Source organism: Tiliqua scincoides, chromosome 6, assembly GCF_035046505.1.
Source record: "Tiliqua scincoides isolate rTilSci1 chromosome 6, rTilSci1.hap2, whole genome shotgun sequence".
NCBI classification, from domain to species: Eukaryota; Metazoa; Chordata; class Lepidosauria; order Squamata; family Scincidae; genus Tiliqua; species Tiliqua scincoides.
Genome location: NC_089826.1, coordinates 70224070 through 70251039, shown reverse-complemented (window position 1 = coordinate 70251039; position 26970 = coordinate 70224070). Strand labels below are relative to the sequence as shown.

The following is a 26970-nucleotide window of genomic DNA, read 5'->3' as shown; positions in this document are numbered from 1 at the left end:
TGCTCATTTTCTACAGGGAGTTTTGTATAGGTTTTTTTTTTTTTGGTGCAGAGGAGTATTCAGTCATATGAAGTCCCACCTGTAATTTGAAGTGGCACATGCCTGTCACAGATCTATCTTTTCTTTTGTGGTTTGTGATCATTAGCCCTAAGAGATGGACTGTTTAGACACTATGGAGTTTCACAAGGAGGCCTTGGACGAAACAGGACTCTGAACATGCTTTGGATTCTCAAGTCACATCAAAAACAGTACGTTTAACACATGGTCTCATTCACTGCCTCGTACATTTGTATGGATTCTTCCCCTTGACCATCAGTCTCCAGAACCATCGTGGACACCCCTACTGAAGAGATCATCCTGGGAAACAAGCTGGTCAATCCCTTCATAGTACGAGTTGCCATTATGGAGAAACGTCCCCACTGCGCGCCCTTGCCGAGCATGTCCTACGGCATCACTGAACACCTTGTTTATCTGTTCTTCAGAAGGCATCCACCAATCGGGGTTGGACGTGCAGTGCATCCTAATGAATTCTGTGGGAAAACATGGATTTAGTAAATGTGCCCCACTAACTACACCAAGTAATTTACTTTTAAGTAGTTGGGCAGTGGCATGTAGAGAGTGTTAATATGCCCCTTCATCTATACTATACAGCAACGATTTTCAATCTTTTTCATCTCATGACACACTGACAAGGCACACAAATTGTCAAGGCACAACATCAGGTTTTTGGAAATTGAAAAGGCACACCATGCTGCCAGTGGGGGGCTCACATCCCCCACTGGCCCTACTAATAAATGACCTTCTCCCAAATTCCTGTGGCACACCCGTGGACAACTCATGGCACACCAGTGTGCCACGGCACAGTGATTGAGCCTTGCAAAGAAAGCCGTCAACCCTAATAAAACAGACTTTCTTTAAACACATGCAAGATGCAGTCATGGAATGCATCATCTAAAATCATGTGCTCCTTCCCAGTTTCTTTATGGGATTGCGTTATATTGGTTTCTGGCATATTTTGGGGTTTTGGGCTACCAACCGTGGTGTTGGAGGGGAAGGCATGATGGGATGTATGGAATGTTAAGGAACAACAACAGGGATTGAGGGGCAGGAGTATAAGGACAAAAAAGTGTGGAAATTTGTGCACCGGAAACAAACTGCTCATTGACCAGGGCTGTGTATATCTGGTACTTCAAAATAAAATAAAATATCTATCCAGGCAATCAAAATCCTGCACCAAAATTAGAAATTTGCTACTGGCACAAAGTGAACACGTTGGCATAATTTCTTACATTCTGCACCATTTATTTAGTCATTCTTACTACTTGGCATAATTTATTCTGGCTTTGCTAGGGGAACGGAGGGGCCTGGACTGAGGCAGGACACTGAGAGCTGCTTTCAACTCAACAGGGCATTTGAGATTTCAGCAGGCATTGCCCACTGACCTTCAAGTACAGCTTTGCAATCACTGAGGAAGCTAGGTGCTTCTAGTCATAGATCATAACAGTAAGTCCAGATGCCCAGATCACTGAAACCTTGTTAGAGTGATGAGCTAAAACCAGGGAGATTCAGGTTCAAACTCCCAACTCATTGGGTGATCTTTGGCTAGTCACCATCTCTCAATGGGTTATTGTGACAATAAAAGGGCTGGGGGGAGAAAGTTGTTGTCCTGAGCTCTTTGAAGAAAGAGCCAATATAAATGCAAACAATTATAAATAATGTTGCTCTTTTTCTGCACCCCTGCAGATTTACAACATTACACACAGCTCTACCACCTATCAAAGGGAATCTCCTGGATATCTCCACTGAATTAAACATTTCAAAGAAAACACTTGTGTGTTTGCAGCTTTAAAAGTGCTTAAAAATCCACTTTTTAACTGAAAGCCGAGATAGGACTCCAAAAAAATTGTCTATTTCAATGTTCAAAAGCACACAGGGTCTAGATAGTGAGATGATCACACCACTATCAATCACAGTCTTCTATATGGCTGGTTCCAAATATCTAATTTAGAGCTCGTTTTATGCAGATTGATACCACTGTAGCCCTATGGTGTTCACTCATTATTAGTATTTAATGGAACAATCCTAACCCCTTATGTCAGTGCTTTTCAGCAGCTCTGATGTAAGGGAACAAACATTTCCTTACTTTGAAGAGGCCTCCGTGAGTGATACCCAACTGCAGGATGCAACACGTGTCCCATTGGCACCAGTATGCCAGTGCTGGAAAGGGGTTAGGATTGCGCCCTAAGGATACTCTGCTTCTCAGAGATGTTCTATAGTCAAAAGAAGTTTCTTCGTATTTTAGTTTTTAGACAACTTTTTGAAATTATTCAGTGACTTTCTTGATTTCAACAAAGCTCTTTTAGATGTCTTTCAATGCACAATTGGTTTTCTACTGCTAGGCTCAGCAACCTACTGGCAACTAGTCTTTGATATTCTAGGTGGATGCCAGGGAATGGAACAGTGGACCCAATCCATACATGCTTGCACATAATGTAGCACATCCCACCCAAAAAAGAGGATGGTTTGCCTCTCATCCAAAAAGTAATGTCACTGCATAGATGTGTACCTGTATCCAGACTACACACCCATGCATTGATCTGGTACAGAGAACATTGAGCAAAAGCTGTTTTTCCACACATATCACCCTTGCTGGATTGAGAGAGAGAGTGTGTGTGCGAGAGAAGCACAGCTAGATATTATGCAGCTGCCTGAACATAAATGACAATTTGAAATTAAAGGCATTTAGCTGAACTTGCATTCAACTCTTAAACCCTTTAGTTCCAGATTAACTTCAGATGTTGTGCATATAATGTAGGGACTACAAACTATGTAGTGAACAAAAAGCATTTCTGTCACTTCTTTTAAGCTCCAGCAAACAATTTTGTGATGCTATAACATCTGATGATAATTTTGAATTTTTTTTTAAATGTAGTCGAACACACAGTGCCAAGCTGTATAACTCATATTGTGACTTGCTGGGTGCTTGACCCCCACCCCTCCAGCATCCAACCTCTTTTAGACTTCTCAGAGCAGATTTATTAAGGCCAAAATGTGCAGAATTCAGCTTGATGCGTTGGTTGCATTTTAATCTTTTAAAAGTATTATAAATGGTGAGAGGCATGGGCTGCATTAGTAAAAAAAAAAAGGGGGGGGGAAAGCTCCACCATAACAAACCCTCCAAAAATATTGTATAGTCAGTAACAATGGGAAGACAAACAGCCCAACCATCCCAAACATTGACTCAAACAGTGTCTTGTAAAAGGATGCTTACATCACATTAAAGAAAAATGAATTATTGGCCAGTTCTCCCAGTTAATATTTGCATATCCTGAACAAGGATGCCTGTATGCATTTTATAAAGTTTGTATTTGAAAGTTTATTTATTGTATTTGATTTCATGACAAGCACACCAGTATCAGTTGCCACTGAGGCTTAATAATTGCCTCTGTCCAGCATGAGTGATCTGTATAAAGAAGCAGACTTCCACAGTCCACTTTCACATTTTAATACAGGTTCAGTATCCTTTATCCAAAAATCTGAAATGCTCCAAAATTTGAAACTTTTTGATCAGCAACATGAAGTGGAAAATTCCACACATGACCTCATGTGACAGGTTGCAGCCAAACGCAGATGCACAACAGACCATTTATTCAGCATCCCCACTGAATTGGTTGGATTCCTCTTTTTCAGGATGCCCATCGCTTTCTAGAATCATGTATTTGCAAGCAGTGCCATGCTCCAAGAGCTGGATTGGGGCCAGTGTACTTAGTATAAGTAGACATCTCCTTTCCCTTCTTTAAAGCTTCAATGTATTTATGTATCACTGCATTACTTCTGGATATTGTAAAGAGAAGGGAAAGAAGAGGAGCACCTAACTTCTGCCTTCCTGAAATAATTTGATGTATTACATACCTTAACATACCTTACAACCTCTATTTAAACCAGGGCAAGCCTATCCATGAGGCTAGCTGACGCAATTTGCATCAATGGCAGATTGCAAGGGGTCCAAGAAGATGGCAGATTCAGCAGATTCCACCTTGAATTTGTGCCACTTCCCTTAAACTCACTGCTAATGCCACCTCCTCCCAAACTCCATTTGATCCATGTATTTTGAGGTTATATGCATACTTGATTAATGTATAACTGATTATATCAATAACTTCCAAAAGTCTTAATGGCCACATTCCTTGTTGGCTTGTCTGCCAAGGAACCCTTAAGTAAGCTATAGTAAATTCTGGAACATGATTTGGGCACAGTTAGTCCACTGGAATCACTGTCCAGGCCTGTTGAGGCTCACCATCACCCAGCTTTCTGAAAATGCACTCTTGAACATTCTCCCCTTGAGGAGAAAATCAGTAATGATAGTGGGCCAGCTGACTTTCGGGTAAGCTTGTCCACCATTACTTATCTTCTCACTGAGAAAGCCCTGAGAACCTTCGAAAAAACTCCAGGGTTCTGTAGGACACCATTTGAAAATCACTGACTAAATTGATTAGAAGGCAGGTGATTAATCAACTCCATTTGATCCCTAATTTTACAGGAAGCCCCCCACTTCCCTCTACATTGCAAGAAGCCAAATATTTTTGTTAAGGCAGCGTCAATGTGGTGAAATGAGATTGCATATGGTGGACACTGAGTTAAAAGATGCAGTACCTCTGAGACATGTTACTTTTACTGGATCCAGAGGACGTCTTTCAGGACCAGTGTCTCCTGACTGCACTGACCTTTTCCTTTTTCCAAGGCCGCACGAGTACTTAAGCTCATCGGTTGTGAAGACAAATCTGATGAGGTACCGAAGGAGCCGCCGACCGTCTTTCTTGGAGGAGTTTACAGCCTCATCCCACTGTTTGCTAGTGATGTAGACGGGGTAATTGTTCAGCAACTGCTTGCTCCCCTGAAAAGGTGAATAACGGGCTTCTCATTATTACAGAAGGCTAAAGATGGGCCAAGAAGATGATGTCAGTTGCCTAATAAATAAAGTACAATAAAACATTAGGCAACTGTGAATTGCTGACAGTGAGACACACTGACGGGAACACGGCATTGCTCATATTGAGAACATGCGTTTAAAAATATTACATTTGCATTTTCTATAACAAGAACCAGTGAGGTATAATGAACACCTTTAGAGAGAAAGAAGCTATTTATAACATACTTTCGCAGGTAGGTTAAAAAAGTGTCAAGATCCAGTGATTGGGAAAGCAATTTAAATATAATCTTCTCCCTTCATCTATTAAAATGTGCAAAAGTATCTTTTGAAGAGTGTGATCAAACAGGACTTTTCATGGCAGCTGACGGATAGCTCCTTCAGAAGTCACTTTTAAAAAAGAAAATCTATTTATATAATTAACATATTACATTTGGTTTAACACGCCTAGAACCTGACAGCAGTTATGTGGCAGAGAAAAACTCTACAGCAAACAAAGTTAAAACTGTGAGTTTCCAAGGCAGCATAGTGATTAATGAACTTGGCGTGATGCAAAATGACGGCTGCTTTGCACAAATTCCAACACAGCTGCTAATGACAACCCCTACCATGAACTCTCCTGGCTTAACTGCTCAGCCTGACACCAGCAGAGAAATTCCAGATTCAGTCATTCTCCTTGAAATTAAGCTTCACTTATGAGCTGGTTCAGATGATGTCTAACTGGGCCACCCTTCTCCTCCAAACTTGGAGCATTGTTTTGCCCCTGCATGATCACATAGGCGACAAGCATGTATAAAGTGCCTTTCATTGCATAGCTATTAGGTTTAATTTTGCATTATTTGAGCAGTTTGGATGGTCTACTCCCCCCATGTGACTATGTGTTATCCCTGGTGGGTGGCGCACACCCTCTCCTCACACACCAGGTGTCCGGTTTTATCCAAGCTGGCTCATTGTGTAACTGGATTTCCTGTTATATATGCCGCTCCCTTCCTCTTCTTCAGAGGTGAAATTTAGATTGTAAATTCCTCAGGAGCAGGGACCCATCTTTTGGTTTTTAGCGTATGCTATTCTGTAGAAGGAAGGCCCATAGCCAGGGAGACAGACCAGGGACAGACTGCACTTGCTCCCAGTGTGGAAGGGATTGTCACTCCCGAATCGGCCTTTTCACACACTAGACACTGTTCCAGAACCACCTTTCAGAGCGCGATACCATAGTCTTTCGAGACTGAAGGTTGCCAACAACAACAAATTCTGTAAAGCACTATGTGAAGTGAGAGTGCTTTATAAATAAAACAATATGGTCTTAAAAACCAGAACTTAGTAAACATTCCTAAAAATGTCCCATTTGTACACACAAGGCTGGGGTTCTTACACAGTAGTGATCCATATGGCAGTTTCACTGGTGAAGTGGTGGACTGATCTGCAATACTAACCTCCCAATCCTGTCCACCACTATTGGTACTGATGCAGCCACGGTGGCGGACCATATGTTCATCCAAAGGTGTGGGGGGGGGGGAGGCGATCAGAGAATCATCAGGAGGTCAGTAAAAATATTGTTTGCTTACCCCCTGGGTAGGCTGCCCAAACACCTTTGGGTCTTCCTCAGACATCCACCAGCCATTTTGCTGGTGGATGTCTGAGGAGAGAAAATGGGTGGGGTGGATTGAGAAAGAAGTTCTGTGCATGCTGAAAGCCTCGGGGTAGTGTACATGGTTCCTTGCCCTTTCGTCCTCACAATCACCCTGTGAGAGCCTAATCCTATCCAGCTTTCCAGCACTGGTGCAGCTGCAATGCAGCCCAGAAGCAAGGGAACAAATGTTCCCTTACCTTGTGGAGGCCTCCATTAACTACTCTCACACTGCAGGGTCCAATGCATATTGCATTGACATGGCTACACCAGGGCTGGAAAGTTGGATAGGATTTGGCCCCGAGTCAGGTTAGGTTAAGAGTGTGACTAGCCCAAGGTCACCCAGGAAGCTTCATGGCTGAGAGGGGATTTGAACCTGACTCCTCAAAGTCTAACTCCTGAACCACTTGACTACACCATCCTGGCTCTGCATGCTATACAAATGCCTGGTCCCAAACTACCCTAATCCTGCCCCCTCCCAAAACTCATTATGGCAATTCTTTGTATTCTTGCAAAGTTATGGATTCAGGGTCCCTCATATTGCAGTGAACCATGTTGCTGTACAGAAATAGATTCCTCTTTAAGCTCTGACTTGACTGTGCTCTTGTCAAAGGGAAACAAACACTGGAGGGGTCGGGCAGCTCAATCCTATACTCCTTGACGCCTGGAAGAACAGTGGCACCACAATGGCGACTGCTTTAGCCCAAACACTGGGAAGCTGACAGAGGTCTCCTTGGGGGAAGGGAACTTTTGTCCCTTCTCAAGTCAGCCTGACACAGAGGAGAGGATCTGGTGGAGCAGGGCTCTGCCGGTCCCACCTTCCTCCTGGGTCACTTACTCCCCTCGTCCCACCCTCCCCCTGCTCTGAAAGCCCATACTGCTGCCCGGAGCACTTACCTTCCTTCAGGTGCTGGCCCGGCATTCCCTACTCTGAGAGTGCCATAAACGTGCTTTACAGCACGTTTATGACACCCAGCATGGTGTTGGAGCTCAGTGCCAGCGCTGTGGGCCTTTAGGATTGGACCTTTAGTTGTTCTAAGCACTTGGAACCTTCTAGGAGGCTGAAACTAGTTTGTCAAGCTTGACTCTATGCAGTGTGGACACAAGAAAACAGGTAGCACTGCGGTTTTGGCTTTGGAATCGAGAAAACCAGAATTATGTTGTTATGGATCTGTTATGCACCCCCCACCCCCCTGAATAGCTGCTCAGCCTAAATACTTGTAAAGGTAACACTACTGCCTCCAATGCTCCCCTTTCCAAAAGAAATATGTAGGCTATTCCTCTGCATGCTTACTCAGAAGAAAGTTCAAGGAAAATTCCTCTTCGGTAAACATGAGCATAAGATTGCAGACTTATATTGTAAAGGCTCTCCCAGTTAGCTTACTGCTGGGGGGTGGAAGTGGAGAATGAAACAACACTTCTAGAAATTAATAAGTGGCAACCTATTTTCAAGGTCAGCACAGAATTTAAGCAATTTAGCCAATGGACATGTAAGTCTTTAATTGTAATCTAAACACAGGTCCATATGGCTGGAGGGGGCAGGGGCTGTTACGATCTCATTTCGTTTTTTTCTTGGGGAGAAGATATTAAACCTGACTTAATTACAAGGACCACACTGGAATCCCCACCCCCTTTTAATAACCTACCTCTCCATTATTATTAAATGTGCACACAGTGATCCAATTACCATTTGCTCTGCTGCACTTGAGAGACAATGGCACCTCTTTGTGCCAATAACTCATTTTGGGATACAATAATCTCTTGTAAAAAGTATGCTGGATTTTGGCACAATCTCAGGCAATGAAGCAAATATTTGGATAAAGAACATTGTAATCTCTGTACTAGCACAGGTTGTTATCTATAGAGACAGATAGAGACTTACAAAACAGAATTAAAAACCCTCCAACAAACAGGGTCAGGGCCCCACACATGGAGACATGTAAAATCAGGCAATATTCAAATTGGTTCCTCCTCTCCTGTTACATGAAGGCTGTAACTAGACTATACACCTGTATTTCTTCTATACTATTGTAAGGTACAGAGTATTCCTTGATTCAGTTCTCTATGTGCCTTCCTTACTACAATTCCCAAGGAAGAGGGGATTACTATTAAAACTACTTGGGACATGCCCTTAGAAAGAAATGGACCACTCCATTGCGAGAGTGAAAATTCACTATACCCCAGGAAGAAGCACATGACTAGCTTATCCTAAGTAGAAGTGACGCTAACAGATGTTTTCAACCTTTTTCATCTCAAGGCGCACTGATAAGGTTCTAAGATTGTCAAAGCACACCTTCAGTTTTTTGACCACTGAGAAAGTGCACCACACTGTCAGCAGGGAACTCACAACCCCCAATGGCCCTATTAATAAATGATGCTCTCCTAAACTCCCGTGGTACACCGGCGGACCATTTGTGGCACACCAATGTGCTGCAGCACAGTGATTGAAAATTGCTGCTCTAGACCAGTGGTCTCCAAACCTTGGCCCACTGCATAACACAAAAGCTATCTGGACGTGGCGCTTTCCATTCCATGCCATAGCCTCCTATCTTTTGTGCTGACCTTAACATAAGAAAACAACATAAGAACAGCCCCACTGGATCAGGCCATAGGCCCATCTAGTCCAGCTTCCTGTATCTCACAGCGGCCCACCAAATGCCCCAAGGAGCACACCAGATAACAAGAGACCTGCATCCTGGTGCCCTCCCTTGCATCTGGCATTCTGACATAACCCATTTCTAAAATCAGGAGGTTGCGCATACACATCATGGCTTGTACCCCGTAACGGATTTTTCCTCCAGAAACTTGTCCAATTCCCTTTTAAAGGTGTCCAGGCCAGTCGCCATCACCACATGCTGTGGCAAGGAGTTCCACAAACCAACCACACGCTGAGTAAAGAAATATTTTCTCTTGTCTGTTCTAACTCTCCCAACACTCAATTTTAGTGGATGTCCCCTGGTTCTGGTGTTATGTGAGAGTGTAAAGAGCATCTCCCTATCCACTCTGTCCATCCCCTGCATAATTTTGATTCTTCACAGAAACTTGTGCCTGGCAGCTGCTTCGGCTGCTTCAGCCATCATCCCAGCAGGCTAAGCACCACAATTTCCAGGCAAAAGAGCTGCTGAGTTTCTGAGCAGATTGGCTTGAAAGACAGCAGGCTACAGCGCAGAACAGAAAGTGCTGCACCTGAACAGCTTTTCCTTTGTGCCGGATGCAGTCCGCGGTTTGGACTATCCTGCTCTAGATTATAGTTGAGTGCAACATGAACTGCTTAGTACGCACAAAAAACAGGAGCAGAAGTTGAAACGGGCTTGCACAACTTCCCCCACTACTATGTATAATGTGTGGCATGAACTGGGGCCTGTGTCTTCACCAGTACGCCTCACTCACAGGACTTGTCTACCTAGTATCCAGCAGCAGACAGATTGTTTGACTGAGGTTAAGTGCCTAAACATTTCTGCACACAAACTCCAGCTGGTGTTAAAGTTTATATGCCCAAGGAGTGAGGATGTGTGACCTCAAGGCTTATGCACAGGATTAAGTAACTAATAGCGAAATATTTTACCAACAGAAATATTGTTCCAGCACATACTTATTTATGTCCCTGTACATAAGTATTTGCTGATGTGTCAAGCATGAAGGCATTACTTATCACCGCAGTATACTACCTCTGCTGGCTGGTCCACTGGCTGAGGAACCAGAAGCTGGTTATGATGCTGGAGAACAGTCTTCAGGTAATCTAAAACAGTCTGGCAGGGCACTGTGTAAGAGACAGTAGAAGTTATTGTACAGATGCTGCTGGTTATTAACAAACAATTCACATAACAGCCAGCTTAAAAATAATTTCATAAACGGGAATAAATCTGTAGAAGAGATTCTTCTGTCCTCCTTTGCCGGCTTTGCGCTGGCCTTCAATCAAAGCCTTGCAGGACTGCTGCAGAATTAAACATACCTCATTCACAAAAAAAGACAGGATAATAATTCAAATAAAATATAAACAGATGCGGGCAGGGAAAGGAAAAAAAGACCTGTTAAAACTCTCAACTAATGCAAAGCACTTAGCTTCAAACTGGTTCATATAGCAACTTTCTACATACACTTGACAGGTTTGCATATTTAATGCTCCTGAGCATGTGCAAGTGCAATGGAGCATGCTCAGTAGCAGCAACTAAGTTCTGGGCCCTTCTGCTGCCCACGACTGGAATCAGATTTCACCAACACACCTTTATAGTGTTGTATAGGCTGCCCTGTGGTAGGGAATTGTGTTAGAAACAAGTGTTTGCAGATCCAGCCATAGAATATACTACCAGTATACCTATCAGGGTTGTATGTTTCCGATGGTGCAATAGACTAAACAGCAGATTCTCAATACATTACACGCCCACAGTCTCAGTTCATAAAGTATATGAACTGTTCACTTGTATATATGTAGACCTAACTCATGTCAATTGAGCTTATAGATGTTATGTCTTGAGTTGGATCCAATGCACTAACTTATTGTATTATTTTATTGCATTGTTGTCGGAATTCATTGCAATAATGTCGGGGATCTGTTGCTGAAACTGGTCAGAATGTGCCACTCCTACTGGCTGTAATAGCTGTCAGTCAACTCAAGCTGTACAGAAACACTGCTAAAGGAAACTGCATTATCAGAGATATTATTGCATACAGGCATGTACCTCCCCATATCAACAGATCCAGTTATTCGCAGTTATCAGCTATGCCCCACTGCCACTACCATTGTTTAGCTTCTTTACTCTGGCACCAAGCAAGTCTGTGTCTTCCTTTTACTGAGCTCAAAAACAGGACTACGAAAGGCAGGCAGGCAGCCTGCATGCTAGGGGGACAGTCAGAACATTAACAGGAAGGAGGACAATTCCTGCATCCTATTAATGTTTCTTCCTCTAGCATGCAGATGGTCTGCCTTTCATGTTCCCATTTTAGGTTTCAGTAAACGAACCAGATTTGCTTGGCACAGGGGTAAAGAAGTTAAATAAAGGTAATGGGAATGGGGGAGTCACGGAGAAGTACTGTACTTCTCTGTATAGGGTCCCCATTTATCCACAGTTTCTGTATCTGTGGAAGGGGGGACACATTCCCTGCGGATATGGGGGAACGCCTGTATTTATAAAATGCTAATGTCTCAAAAATGATTTTGTTAAATTACCTGGAATGCTCTCCAGCTTTCTTCGGAGTTCCTCGTTCTCTTGTTGCAACGAAATTACCTCATGTTCCAGTTCTTGGCAACGAGGACAATAGCCTTCCTCTGCTTCCTCTTCCTCTTCTGGAAGCGTAGAAGATGATGGGTGGCCGTGGGACTCAGAAGTTGCTGGGGACGTCCATCCACCTAAAGTGTGCGCTGGGGAGGTGGACAGTGGATCTACCTCGGCCAAATGGCCAAAATCACTCAAGGAGGAAGTGTTCTGAGAGGGAAAGCTTCCAGAAAGCAAATAGTTTTGAAGAGAATCAGTAAAGACCCTCAGGAAAGCAGAAGTCTGCTGCTTCTTGTGCATGTACTGCAACTCGAGGTCTAAGTTGTCTGACGTCTGACTATGGACCATTTTCCCAAGCTGGCACTGCTCTGGTCTCTCATTAAAGCTCGTGCCTTCTTGTTTTACACAGGAAGCCAGTGATTGAGAGCGATGGTTGTTGTCCAGAAGTTTTCCACCGCAGTTTAAAAGACTAAGAACCCGGCTGCACTGTTGGGCAAAGGCATCCAGAATCATACGGCTTTCTGAAATGGAAGAAGAGATGGATCACAGAAACCCAGAGTCACCTGCTAGTCACAGAGCTAACTGGGTGGGCACACATGAGAAAGCGTGACACTGGCTGGCATGAAAAACCAAACGTAACACCAGAGCACATTAACCGTACCATGCCCCTGGTCTTTTATTTACAGTTGGCCCTCCGTATCTGTGGGAATTCATTCTAAGACTTGCCGCGGATACCAAATTCCAAGGATAAAAAAATCTGGGGGCAGGGGCAGCGCTCAGCACTGCAATTACTTACCTGGGGGCCATGCCTGGCCCTCCAGAGGTTGCACAAGGCCTCCTGGCCCCCACAGAAGTGGCACTGCCAAATGGGTGGCGCTGGAAAAGCCCAATTGTCACACAAGCCACCCTTTTGGCAATCTTTTTGAAGATATGATCAAGATTTGTGTATTTCCTTTTCTGTCATTTGCAGCTAATGAGTTCCTAAGTGAAAAAAAAAAATGCTTATTTCTAGTAATTGCCTCTCGTTGTACATTTTATGCACATCACTTCCTGCTTAGTGACATCATTTTCTGCTTAATGACATCACGCAGCAGGTGCCATGAATGCTATTCAGCCTGCTGTACGAAACAAGTTTGACACCTCTGCTTTAGACCATTTGCCAGTCCCTTAAGAAGCCTCCCAGCCTGACGCTCCAACTGCACACAGGGTTGTGTCAGGATCACAGAAGTTATGATTACATCTGCCACCCTGAAGGGAAAAACAGGACATGGATGTGACCAACACAGAAGTCCAAATATTTGCAGTGCCTGATTGCATGGCCTGAAATGTATGAAACCCCTGCTTGAACTATCCCTATATTTTATGTCTCCATCTTGCCGACTAATCAGTGTGCAGTGATGGTAGCCATGATGTACTCAAGTGCCTGTTCAGAGGGATCAGGATTTGAAGGTGGAGAAGGTTTAATTGCAAATTTAAAAATCCCTAATTTTTTTTTGAATTGCTACATGCCAGGCAATTTGAGACAAGTGTCTCCTGTTTCGCACCCTGATGAGAAATTGGATGAAGCCTGCCCATTCTTCAGCAGTGCAGTTGTTACAATTTCATGAGACAATAATCAAAACATTGATACCTCTTATTTAAAAGAAAAAAAATACTGATGGAGAAACAGATAAAAGGCAGTCCTGGGTTTTAAAGGCAGAACTAGACATGAGACACCACCAAAAGCAAAGCTCCCATGTCGAGCTGGTCCCTCCCCAAGCAACGTGTACCAAAACTTCCCCATCCGTTGGTGTCCCCATTCTGGGCATTTCTCTGCTCCTCTTCCACTTCATTGGCTAAAGCAGGCAGATAAAACATACAATGCAACATCAAAGATAAGTGGCATTGATGTTGTGAAGAAGTGAACAAGCATTTGGTGGTATATCTCCCAGCTTCCTCATTTTACCTAGATGGTGTAATTCTACCCTCAGAAATGGCATTTTAATTCCTTCCTTCCTGGTGCTAACAGCACAACAGTGACCTCTTTGGAAGAGAAGACGCCTGATATGAGGATCCTAAGAGATGTGGTGTGGTTGTGGCAGACTGCTATCAAAGATGCTTCTGGGTATCTGGGGCTCCAGGCAGCTGCTGAAAAATATACAGGGCTCTCTCCATCAAATGGTAGTTTTTTAGTGAGAAGTGTTCATGCCAGGAGGTGAGCCATATGATTACCCTAGTACAGTGGTTCCCAAACGTTTTAGTACCAGGACCCACTTTTTAAAACGACACTCTGTCGAGACACACCTAGCTTTACCAGACTTTTAAAAAAAGATCTAGAAAGAACTAATATTTAATGTAATTATTTATTTATGAGTAATAATAACCAGAAAAAAGACCTCTATCTCTCTATATTTACACATGCTTGTAAACTGCAGGAGCTCAGCTGCTTGCAGGGCAGTTAGCAGCTATCTTGCAAACTGCAGGAGCTGTACTCTTTGCAGAGTAATTAGCAGCTACAGAATCTGATTCTTCAGTAGACTCAGGGCTTGGGGAAATTAGTGATCTGATCTTTTCATCACCCTTTGGCAACACACCAAAAATCAGGTCGTGGCCCACCAGTGGGTCCTGACCCCAGTTTGCGAACCATTGCCCTGTACAGTGGTTGCCAAACTGTGAGCTATGCTCCCCAGGAAGCTGCAGAAACCAGCCAGGGGAGCTGCAGAATCCTCGCGAAAAACCCGCTGCCCTATGTAATGTATAGGATTGTAGCCTTAATGGGGAGCCTCGGCCAATGGCCTGGGAGATCAAGGGAGCCGTCACCACTGCCCTAATATATCCTTTGAGTAAGTTTGAAACCAAACTGGAACCAGGGCTGGCCCAAGACCTCCTGACACCTGAGGTAGCATGCCAAGTACTTGCCCCCCTTACCTGATGACATGGCAGCCTCTATTCCCCCCATCCTCCAGTGTTCTAGCTCTACACTTTCCTCTCCTCCCTATTCCTTCTCTGTTCCCCTCTTCCGTTTCCAGTCTAGGGAATAGAAAGAGAAGCAGTGGAGACATGTAGCTAGACAGGAATGGGCACCCCCCCCCACCAACCTGTTGCCTGAGATGGCCACTTCAGCTGGCTTCATGGAGGGGTTGACCCTGCTGGAATGTCGCATTTTGCCATGTATTTTTCAAATTGTCTCTATTTTGATGATAAATCAGGAGCTACAGCATGTTGTAACACAACGCTACTTGGGAAGCACCCAGGGTTTAGAACCTTGGTGCCTGAGTGAGAGTGCTAAAAGCAGAAGCATTCTGAGGGTTTGAAAGTTAGAACTCGAGCAGCAAGAAGTCAGAGCAATGAGAGACACAGCAGACATTCAGAGAGTTGATGCAGGGAGAGCTAAGCCGGAAGTAGGACGGTATGAGATCGAGAGAGAAGTCCGCCCTCCCGGCTAGCTTCCTCAGACTTTTATTCATTCTCAAAACACATGATGACACTAAGGAAAATTACTGAAGGTTGCTGAAATCTGCACTGCTAAGAAACCTGCTGGCTCTGGCTTGACTGCAATACACATTCCTAGATATGCACTTCTTCATAACATCCTCTGTTTACAGACTCTGGGCGAAGACTCAGCAACTGGCCCACTCTGGCGTGCCTGAGTGGGAGGGCAGCAGGTTTGCCTGCCTACCTACTGGTTGCCATGTTACCAAGGCTAAGCCCAGCTCCTGTGCATTTTCCTACAACAGCATCCTGTAAGCACGATAACCAAGAACCTGAGGTCTCAGAGTATTGACAACTCACTTCTAACAATCCTGCAGTTTGTTGGAATCCTCGGAGTCCTCAAACAGAGGATGTCTTGGTGTGTTCCCTGCACTAGTATTATGGGAATATGGGCACTATAGGATGCACAGTTGGAAACACTTAAAAAGGAGTTGTCCTTTAGACACCATATGAGGATTTTCATGCAAGATGTTAGAACATCCAAAGCCACTGGGACGTCTCAAGACTTTAAAAAAAATTGAGTCCAACTATTCCTTATCGTAATCCTTTTTAAAAACAGCTGCATTTAAGAATAATGAGCTGGTCAAGAGCATATCACCACAGCTGCCCAAATGAGCAGTGCCAAGGTCTGTGTCTCAAAATCTCTTGCAGCAACTCTAGTCAATACCTGATCCCCGTGCTGATACCTCTGGAGAGTGGGTAGATCAGGGCTGCAAAATAGCAGCAGACAAGGAGCAGTTAGCGGAGAGACAAACTTAGATGTTAAAAGTGGGTTCAAGTAAGTCTCCCAATTTTCTAAAAAATGAAACACAAGAGGCTGCAGACAGAAGCAAAGGAGCAGAAGATAGGGAGAGTGACATCACAATGGGGGTGTGACTGGTGCCACTCTCCAGATCGGGTGTCACCCTCAGGAGGGGGTGACATGCTGCTCAAGCTTCCATTCAGTAATCTTTGGCCCACTCTGGGCCCTGCCGCCTTGCGCTCTTGCCAACAAGTGTTTTTGCTGCCTGCCAGCAAGAACACTAAGTTACTGGCCTGGAGCAAGCTGAAGATCTTGAGTGTTGGGAGAGTTAGGACAGACAAAAAGAAAATATTTCTTTACTCAGCGTGTGGTTGGTCTGTGGAACTCCTTGCCGCAGGATGTGGTGACAGCATCTGGCCTGGTTGCCTTTAAAAGGGGATTGGACAAGTTTCTGGAGGAAAAATCCATTACGGGTTACAAGCCATGATGTGTATGTGCAACCTCCTGATTTTAGAAATGGGCTTTGTCAGATGCAAGGGAGGGCACCAGGATGCAGGTCTCTTGTTATCTACTGTGCTCCCTGGGGCATTTGGTGGGCCGCTGTGAGATCCAGGAAGCTGGACTAGATGGGCCTATGGCCTGATCCAGTGGGGCTGTTCTTATGTTAAGATGGCCAAATGGAGGTGGTCTAGAGGCGATCAGGAGGCAGATTTTTGGCATTAAAAGGAATGTGATAGCCAGGAAGGTCAGGGGAGACATGATTACATCATTATGTCACCCCAAACTTCTGGAATGCCAAGCTCCTGTAGGCAAGCACTACACCAAGTGACATGCACCCCCAGGTGCCTCTGGATGGGGAGGGGGTGCTTAACCCTTATTTGGTTGCCAGTTTGTTTCTATGTATCATTGAAAATGTTCCTCGTTATCTTTCAAGACCTAAGCAGCTTCAGGGCAGGGTACCATCAGTACTGCCTCTCTCCATAGCAATCTGCCAGTCCTTTGAAATCACCTGGGGAGGCCCTCTTGCATGTTCCATTGCCATCAGAGGTGGCATTGGACACCCTGCTAACATTCTGATGAGACGATAAAAGAATCATGAAATTTAAATAGCAGTGAAAAACCTCAATATCAGGTTGCCTTCCCTCATTATTCATTCACTCCATTTCTCTTTTGAAAAAATATCAAAGGAAGATATTGATTGGAACTTTGTAATTCAAATACACAGCAGTTTTTCATTCGTTTTAATCTTTAATCAGATTCGAGACCCAAGGCTCTATTTATTGTGCCGGTTTTAATCGGGATGCTCCTAAATTTTCAGGAGTTCCTCTTTTGTATCCTTTGTCCGCTCCTCTCCTCCCCCTCCCCCATTACTCCAAAGGAAACAACATTTGAATGGAAACCTGAACAGCTATTATGGTTTCTCCTAAACAAAAGGAATGATCCAATATTGACACCACAAATTGAAACGTAATGAGTAATTGATATTTATAAATCAGCAGAAAGCAAATTGATATGATATTGCTAAACCTTGGGTGATGCGGTTATTGTCCTGTTGATTCCCTTATTCTTTTTTATTTCATAAATTTGTAACAGCGCAGTCCTATCTTGTGCTGGAACAGGCAGGCCAGAAGACCTGTGCTATATCCACCGCAAGATAAGGGCCCAAAGTGGCTCAATCGGAGGTAAAAGCAGACTCTTCCCCTTACCCCTGGGTAAGCCATTGCAGTCCCATTGGGTTTCCTCAGACTCGGGTTTGAGGCCTCAATGGGTTTGAGGAGAGCGGAGCAGCTTGCAACCGTTCCACGCTGTTTGGGAAACAGGGTTGGGATCCGGCATAAGGGATCCCAGTCCTACCTCCTGCCTACAGGACAGCCCTCCGCCCACCCTACCCCCATCCCAGAATGTTTCCCTCCCACCTTCTCCCCGCCCATCCCAGACCCTTGTGTCGGCCAAGCTCAGCTGACACAACCCTCCCAGTCAGAGTCAGCGTGGAGGCTAGATTCAGTCTTTGCAGGCCAGCGCACGTCCCTGCGCCAGCCCAGCCGACTTTTGAGGAGGTGCAAACATGCTTTATGGCACATTTGCGATCCTGCTGGGCCGGCGCAAGGGACTTGAGCTGGCCCAAAGCACACTTTGAATTGCACCCTAAGTGATATAGTTGTTCATATCAAGAGCCAGAGGAGATGCTGTGAATATTAGCAAGCCCTGTTACATTGTCCTGAATCAACAAGTATAATCTTGCTAACACTAACTACAAACCAGCCCACAGAGTTATCTATGTAGGCAAGAGTGCAAAACAGAAGGTCTTAGAATCAATCTAACGATTACTGGAAAATGCACTGTGACAGAGTCAATCAAAGTGTGTACAAAAAGCAACCCATCCTGGGATGTTATCTCTTTAAGACAGTGGTTCCCAACCCATGGTCCATGGACCACAGGTGGTCTGTGAGACCCTAAGGTGTGGTCTGAGAGGTCTCAGGGGAAAAAAAAATCACCTTCAATCAGTTCCAGTGTCTTGTCCCCCACAGATCACCAGAGAGGAGGGAGAACGGACTGCTCGCAGCCAGCCACAAAAGCAGCAACCCACAAATCTTCTCCATAAATAATAAATCTAACAAATATCTAAATGTTCTCTAGTTAGCAGGGGGATGGGAGGTTGCATGTGGTCCACGACGATTGGACCACAGGTTCTCAGTGTGGTCCACAGGCTCCTAAAGGCTGGGAAACAGTGCTTTAAGAAACAACCAAAAGAAAACTCTGCACATGGAAAGTGAACCTAGACAATTTGATATGCTAGGCTATAACTCTCCTTGAGTCACTAGCTTTACAAATGCAGGGATTTTTTAAAAACACATAGTGGAGGAGGGGGCAGATGACTTTCAAACAGGCAATTTCTCACCTGCAGCCTGATACTTTGGTGACAAGATGTGAAAGACAGACAAACCGCTGCAATAAGGACAGTCAGTAAGGACAGTAAGGACAGAAACTCATGCAGCAAGATACACAGAGTCCAGATATGGAGACAGCACACACATCCCACTGTGGTCTGCAAGTAAGAACTGCCCCCCAGGCCTGCACGTTTTTGTAAACTGAACAGAAATGGATTTTAGTTTCACCTAGTCTTCAGGCTGGAAATAGGTCACAAATGACTGATATTTGGCCTATATGGGCAGGCAGTGGCATTGCTAGGGGGTGTGGGATGCACTGGGTGATGCGAACGGGGGGGGGGAGTGACACCACTATTGGCCAATTTTTTTAAAATCTTGGTATTTTTGAATAATACCATCATGAGACATATAATTCGATTCATAATTTCATGCAGAATACAATGAAACTAACCATGTTGAAATCTCTCTATTCTATCAAAAGTTATAGCCAAAAAAACCAGTGGGACAGGGCAATGGTGCATCACCATGTGCATCTTTCAGGGCATGGCCCCACCCACTGCATGGCAGGAGGTCCATCATGGGGGTTATGCACTGGCCTCCCATACTGGGTGAAGTAAACCCCTAGTGACACCACTGTGGGCAGGTAAGACATTTTGTGCACGCTAGTAACTGTCATGGACTTATTTGCAAAGTTAAGTATACATGCTATTATGAAAATGCATGCTTTCATGCCTCACATGCTCATCTTCAGGTAGAACGGGGATGTGGTGACTCAGAAGAATGTCTCTCTGAGTGCCTATTAGAACTATGAACTCCTAGGCCTGGTTCAGAGCAAATACTTTCCCTGCCACAGGTCCGAGGAGACCAACTGATGGCCAGGCAGTCTAGGGAGGGAGTAAAAAAGATATTTTCTTACTTATCCTGAGCTAAATACCCGCCCTCTACCATAACATGAAGCACATGCACTGTTGGTGATGTTGCAGGCCATGGACTGGTGTGGAATAGGATGGGCCCCAAACTTGTGTAATGTTTGAATTAAGTGTGGGCATGAAACATTCATGTATACATATATATGTAAAGTCTGTTTCTCCCTCAAAATCCAAGAATTGACCGTAAGATGATGCCTTACATTTTTGTGCATGCACTATCTATTCAAACATCACATGCACATGTAGTTGCACAGATAAGTAGGGATGTGTGTGTGGGCAAGCTAGAGTGGGACAGATGGGACAGGAAGGTGCTACCTCTCTCTCCATCTTGCGCATGGGAAGAATATAGCAGAATTACCAGAACTGGGTGCTAGACCCATCCTACACCTCAAATGGACAAAGCGGTCACAAGGTCCCCCTTCCAGCATGCATTTCCGCTCACTTTGACAAACAGGGTCTCACTCTTCCTTGGGTATGACTACTTGTACTCTTCCCCAGGGATGATTTTCTGGTGCCAGCAGCTATTTTATTTGACTATCCAAAGTGACTAAAATGTGTGTACTGTTAATGAGCCTTGTTTTGTATACAGCACATTCTTCCTTCTCACTTTACCTAAAGAAAAACACTGAGATGCTGAAATGTTTGTATCCTCTTGACAGCAGACAGTAAAAAAAAAAGAAGCAAAATATGTTTTAATAAGGAGCAGCAATTTCAACAGACAGCTGGTGAGCTGCCATTTTGCCATTACTTTCTGAAACGCCCCTACACAGACACCTCGTGCCCACATGTACTTTTCATTCTCTTGGCCCAGTAACGCAATCACATTCTGTACCCAATCATATTTACCAGGCAATTAAATATCTTCTGAAGGGCATTCGACTTCAGAAAAGACAGCACTGGTGTTTTGATAATGAAACAATATAATAATCTCTCTTCTTCCCTAAATAACCTGAATTCCCTTGAGATGCCAAAGTAAAAATGCAGATAATTATCAGTTTAGAAAAACTGTTTATGTAACTGATATGGGTCGGAATGGAAGATTGACAGTTAAACACAGGTACCTGAGAACTTTCAGGGCAGAGAACAACAATCTGAATAATTGACGCTTCAATGCCTTGTTCCGTTATGTAGAACAAAATTATTTTTTACAGAAATTCCTATCATTGGTGAGAGCACTGGGTCATCAAGAAAACTAATACAAAGGGTACCCAGGAACACAAAGGCACAAGTGCGCACACAAAAGATATGGGTTTTACATCAGTGTAACTTATCTAGATAAAAAATCCTAGGAATTGTAGTTTGGCAATTTGTCAGGGATCCCTGGAAAGGGAATAAATATTAAACTGGGTGAATCCTGTAGATATGCTTTGAAAAAGCTATTGGGACCAATAGGCTAGAGCAGGGATATCCAAACATTTTGGCCAGAGGGCCGCATCAAATACCTGGCATGGTGCTGAGGGCCAGAAAAATAAATAAATAAATAATTTATATAAATAAATTAGAGATGGCACTTAGATGAGTGAATAAATGAATGAATAGGCTCATTCATTCAAACTCTCTGACCCTTAGAACACCCTCCAGATGCAACCAGAGCTCAGTTCCAGTCATGTATGACCAGAGCCATGGGCCAGAGTCTTTCAGGGGACAAGAGGCTGGCCGCAGGCTGCATCTGACCACTGGGCCAGAGTTTGGAGACCCATGGGCTAGAGCAGTAGTTCCCAAACTTTTTAAATAAGACCTAAAGGCTGCTGCCTGATTTATAACTGCCAGGGGGTGTGGCTATAATGGTGATTGGGCAGCAGTGTCCCCCCCCCCAAAATACCAGCTTGTTTAACCCTTGATGCATCTAGCCTAATTTGCCCTGTCAGTTTCGTGACTGACCAAAAATTGGGTCACAATCCACTGGTGGGTCCTGGAACCACAGTTTGGAAACTGCTGGGTTAAAGTAACAAAAGAATAATTAATAATAATAATAGGTATTTATATACCGCCTTTCTTGGTCTTTATTCAAGACTTTATTCAAAGCGGTTTACATAGGCAGGCTTTTTATTTAAATCCCTTATTAAATAGGGATTTTTACAATTTGAAAGAAGGTTCTTTCTTTCAAGAACCACTACATTCAAGGTGTTTCATTCCAATCTGGCTTCACATTCTGGCCTCCATCCTCCCACACTCAGAGCAGATGGAATTGCTCAGCTTCAGCTTGTCAGCTGAATCAAGGTCGCACGGTGCCGGTGGCCTCGAAGTGGCGACCTTGTGGATCTTATCTTCAGGCAGACGTAGGCTCTACCCTCTAGACCAGACCTCCTGCCCTGGCATGGCTCCCTGGCATGTAGTCTTCATATGTGATGGATAACAAGTCTTGGACTTACATGCATTCCTCCTAAGACAGGTCAAATGCCCAGAGCACACTTCTGTACCCATACAGACCACAGCTGGGTGATGTCTCTCACATATGTGGTGGGAAAGGCATGCATTAGCCCAAGATACAGGACCTTTTCACATGCACCTGTTGCTGAGTGGAAGACACTTCCCCATGGTGCAATTCCATGCCACTGGACAATGTGTATGAGAATGAAAGAGCCACAAGAAACAAGCAAGTCACACATGGGCCTTTTCAACCTGATCAACTGGGAAGGAGGGCAACAGATGATTATCAGGAGGGGGACCTCTCTGCAGTTGGCCCAACTGACATGGCCACTTCAGGAACACATTCACTTCAGTGTTGTGGGACAGCACCACTCAGAAGCGGCTCCCCCCTGGAGTGGGTACGCACAAAGGGGGGGGGCCTCATTCCCACTGACCATGGCGCATGTAGCCTACAAGGAGGGGGGGGGGGAACCTGCATGAACCAATCTGATGTATGTTACAAGTTTGATGGAAGGAGTCATTAAAAAAAACCAAACAATTGCATTTGTTAAGGGGAGAAAATTAGGAGAGAGAGAGAGAGTGAGAGAGAGAGAGAGAGAACATGAACTGTCATAGCTACCAGGCTTCCATTCGTCCCCTCTTCCTTTCTCCTAAATAAATAAATAAACAAAAGGATGCTTCAAAATGAACAGATGAATTGAGATGCCCAGTGCTGTCCAAACCAGATGGTTGCCTCCCAGTATTCAGTGTGTTTGGTCAAACCCTGACTGTTTCCTTGGACCCACAGTATATAAAGCGGGGATGCAGTTATTTGTGATGGCAAACAAAAGCAATCATGCCTGCCAAGCACATACTATAACAGGCAGCCTTTCAGCTCTGCTAGACAGAAAGTAATTAGAATGCTTTTAATGTCCAAAAGAATGATGCTGATAGGCTGCCACAGATGTGTAGATTTATGAATATTTATATGGTGGTTTATAGCTGACACTTTTATCAGTTGAAGAAGATAAAATATCTGCCTGACTCAAAAGCTTGACAGTCAGGTTAATAAAATCTCATTAAAGAGAATGACCTATGCAATTATATAGGATTTATTGTAATTCATTTTTGATTGTAGTCTGCTTAAAGATGCAATTTCCCATTTCCTGGTGCCAGATTTAGGCAGCATATCAAGAACTACGTGAGCTCCAACACCAAGGGGAGGAAGGGGGGGGGAGAGAGAGAGAGAAGATGCATTTAACATCTTAGCAGGTTATATCTTCAGAGAGAAAAATATTTTGATCTTGTCTTCGTCTCAGTTTTTTTTTTTTAAAGAAACAACCCCCGAGGTTCAAGAAATGTATCTGTATGAAGGAATGAAACATATTTGTGCATCTGGCCTTGGGGTGCCCCCTTTTTAGCCCGTTTCCTGAGAACAGTCTATATCTACAGTCTGCACATTGCACAGAAGAGTCATGGAGGGGTGCCTTCTCAAAACTGGGGTTGCTTCCGTCTTGCCCTTTCCCATCTCATTGTTGCCCTTCTAACAGACCAGGTTGCGGAAGAGAACAGAATTGCAAGAACCTCAACCACAAGACCATTCTGAGATTTTGCTACAGCATACTAATCCACCTTTGACAAAAGGTTAAGATGAGACATGAAAGACACCTTCAGAGAGGGTGACAACTGGATCCCTTGGGGGCAGAAATCATCTGCGCCCAATGGAAAAAGAAATCTGTTTAACAAATTGAATGCATGAGGCTATTATGTATGGAGTCGGGCCCCTGGTCCATCTCTGCCACAAAACCACCTGCTCCAGCAAATCACAGCTCTCTTAAGACATCAGTTTGAAGTCATTTCAAGCTGTTATCCCTTTTAAACTGGAGATGCTAAGGCCTCATCCTGCTGCCTTCTTGCATGTGAAGTATATGCTCCATCACTAAAGCTAAGGACCCTCTGAACTACATGAGATTTTGCACATGTGTGAAATAACCAGGCATGTGAACCTATGTGAAATAACCTATGTGAAATAACCTATGTGTGAAATAACCAGGCATGTAAGATTGGCAAAAATGCACTAGAGAGTTGTTTTTTTTTTAAGGGGGAGGGGGAAGGACTGGATAAGAATGACACATGCACTAAGTACACCATGTCCTTCCACATTAACTCCTTCCACCACTTGCAGGAAACAGCAACAAGATCAGACACAAATCAGAGTAAACATGAATGTGACTTGAGTTCACTGAGGCCATTTCTAGGCTACAAAGCAGATTCTGTCGAGAAAAAACTCACTTAATTATATGGGATATGCAGAGAATCCTTGGGATTATCTACACTCTAAATTGTAAAGGAGATTGATCCTTCAGTTTTTTTTACCTTGGGTGGCCCTCTAAGGGCAATGCTTCTCATTGTGTGGCAGGCAAAAGACCCCTGGAGGGAGTGCTGCAAAGCTTGAGGGAGGGGGGAAAAGTCTCCCAGGAGAAGTTCAGCATTGCACCCACCCACTTTGGTATGGCAAACCATGGAAGCAGTTGGAAATAAGGGAAGATATGGAAACTTATAGCCTCAGTGGCTGTTTCTCTTCTTCCTGCTTGGTTTGCAGTTTTTAATACAGAATCTGTGATAACCTGTTAGAACTGGTATGCCAATGATGGAGGAAGAGCCCAAGCCACAGATAAGTAGGTGATATCAGAATTTGGTGCAATTGCTAGCCAAAAAGATGGCTGCCAGGGGGTTGAGGTGCTCTGGAGATAAAGTTACTTTAAAAAGTTTGAAAGCTACACCAGGGTCTTCTCCAGGTGTCCTACTCCTTCTTCACTGCAAAAACAAAGAGCAACACCATGCAGGTCAGCTGACTAGGTCAGCAACTTGGTTCTGTGGGAAAGCCACTCTTAAGAAATGAAGGGCTGGATGGAGACCAGGAGTCCACTCCTAACCTTTGGATTGGATTGACTGGAAGTCCTGTTGCTGCCTGCCCTCACTCCTTGGCTCTGGACTGGGCAGATGGTGTCCTCAAGCAGCCAGTCCAGCTGCTGACCTCAGTAACTGGATGCTCTAAGAAACCACACTCTCTCTACAAGGTACTTGCCTTTCTCCATGCCCAACACTGGTAATCAAAAGGTTGCTCTCCCAGCGAAACCCCCTCTCCAGAATACAAGCCTACTTTGCTCCCCTTTAGTTTCTAAAAAATGAGATGCTGGGGATCAAGCCTGCCCAGAAACTGGCTTGTAAATCATACCTGCAAGCCTTAAACATGTAGGCTGGGGTTATTAGGAGATGAATATTCTGTGCATGCATGCACAGAGGCTGTTTTTCTTACTATTACTGTGTTCTAGATCTACACCCTGATACTGGAAATGAGTTCTGGGATAGAGTAGATGTACTCCCCAATATCATCTCCTTAAGTACGCAGGAGCCAGAGATATAAGGAAAGGAAGATCACCCTTAATCTTCTGCAAGCCCCCTTTATAATAGCACCTTGGAGTGGTTTTGCACAGGAAAGACTAACCCATACTACAGAGTTACTTCACCAACACACCTTCTGACAGAATACAAATAAATTTCTCCCTCCAAACAGGGAACTTCCTTAGATTGAGAGAACCCCAACTCTGGTTTTACTCTCAGGCATCCACAGCCTTTAATAACTGGACAAACCCAACATCCAAAAGCCAGGCTAGATCACAGCAAGCTTATCGATTAGGACTTTCTCACCTGAAAGCCCATCTCAAAAGGATCTCCAACATACAATTGAGCAGTGATTAATTCATTTCTAAACTAGGACGCACCGTCCAAAATGCATGAGGATGACTACAGCTCCACGTGATGGCTAATGCAGTGCACTTGAGTGCGAGCTAGTAACCCCCCAGTTTAAGGTTGCAACCCTAACCACGCTCACCTGGGAGTAAGACCTATTGACCGTAATGGAACTTACTTCCGAGTAGACATGCATAGGATTGGGCTGTAAACACACCTTGACATGACTATTCGCTTAGGGCACACTCCTACCCAGGTCTACTCAGACGTAAGTCCTATTTTGTTTAATGGGGCTTACTCTCAGGAAACTGTAGCAGCCTTAGCCTCAAGACAGACAAGACACACTCCTGCAATAGAGGCATTAATACCGGCCTGCCTTATAATACTGTTGCAAAGTTTCGACGGGATGCATGCAGAGCACTTCGAACGCATTAAAAGCGCTCTGCTCGTCCCATTAAGGGGTTGGCATCTTGCACTCTGCACATGCTCAGAGGCGCATGCACTGCTTTAAACCAGGAAAACGAGCCACGGCATACAACAAATATACATGGGGGGGGGGAGAAAGTTTAGCCTTACACCAAGGCTTGGGCGCACCAGAGACCCAGAAGCGTCACATGGGGGGGCAGCCCTAAAAGTTGGTCCAGTACCTTTGCTGAGCTCCAGGCTGCCGCCTCCCTCGCCGCTGCTACTGGCCGCCCCCTGGTGGCTGTGGCTGTACCTGGAGGAGGAGGAGGAAGCGGCAGGAGCCGCCTGGGGTCCCAGCAGCGGAGCCGGAGTCCTGGCAGGGGGGCCCTGGGAGGCTCTGGGGTAGGAGCTGTGCGCCAGGTAGGGCAGCTGCTGCTCGCCGACGGAGGAGGAGGAGGGCAGCGGCTGGAAGTGGTGCTGGTGCGGGTGCTGCCCGGCCGCGGACGCTGCCCTGACCTGCGGGATCTCCACCATGGTGGGTCTCTCGTAGCGCCTGCTCAGCGCCGGTCTCCGGCTGCTGGGGAAGGTCTTGAGGACGCTGTAGGGGCTGCGCTGCTGCTTGTAGATCTTGGCCGCGCTGGGGCCCTCCTCGGCCGCCTGCATCTC

General features: G+C 44.8%; 1 protein-coding gene across 1 annotated transcript; it reads right to left on the bottom strand.

The window, feature by feature from the left end:
- Positions 1-312: 312 nt before the first annotated feature.
- On the bottom strand, positions 313-26970 carry BEND4 (BEN domain containing 4). Its single transcript, XM_066632706.1, has 5 exons — positions 26547-26970; positions 11722-12288; positions 10223-10314; positions 4654-4894; positions 313-530 (listed from the first exon to the last, which is right to left on the bottom strand). Exons 1-5 carry the CDS (start codon positions 26965-26967, stop codon positions 313-315), a joined length of 1539 nt encoding a protein of 512 aa, XP_066488803.1. The 5' UTR covers positions 26968-26970.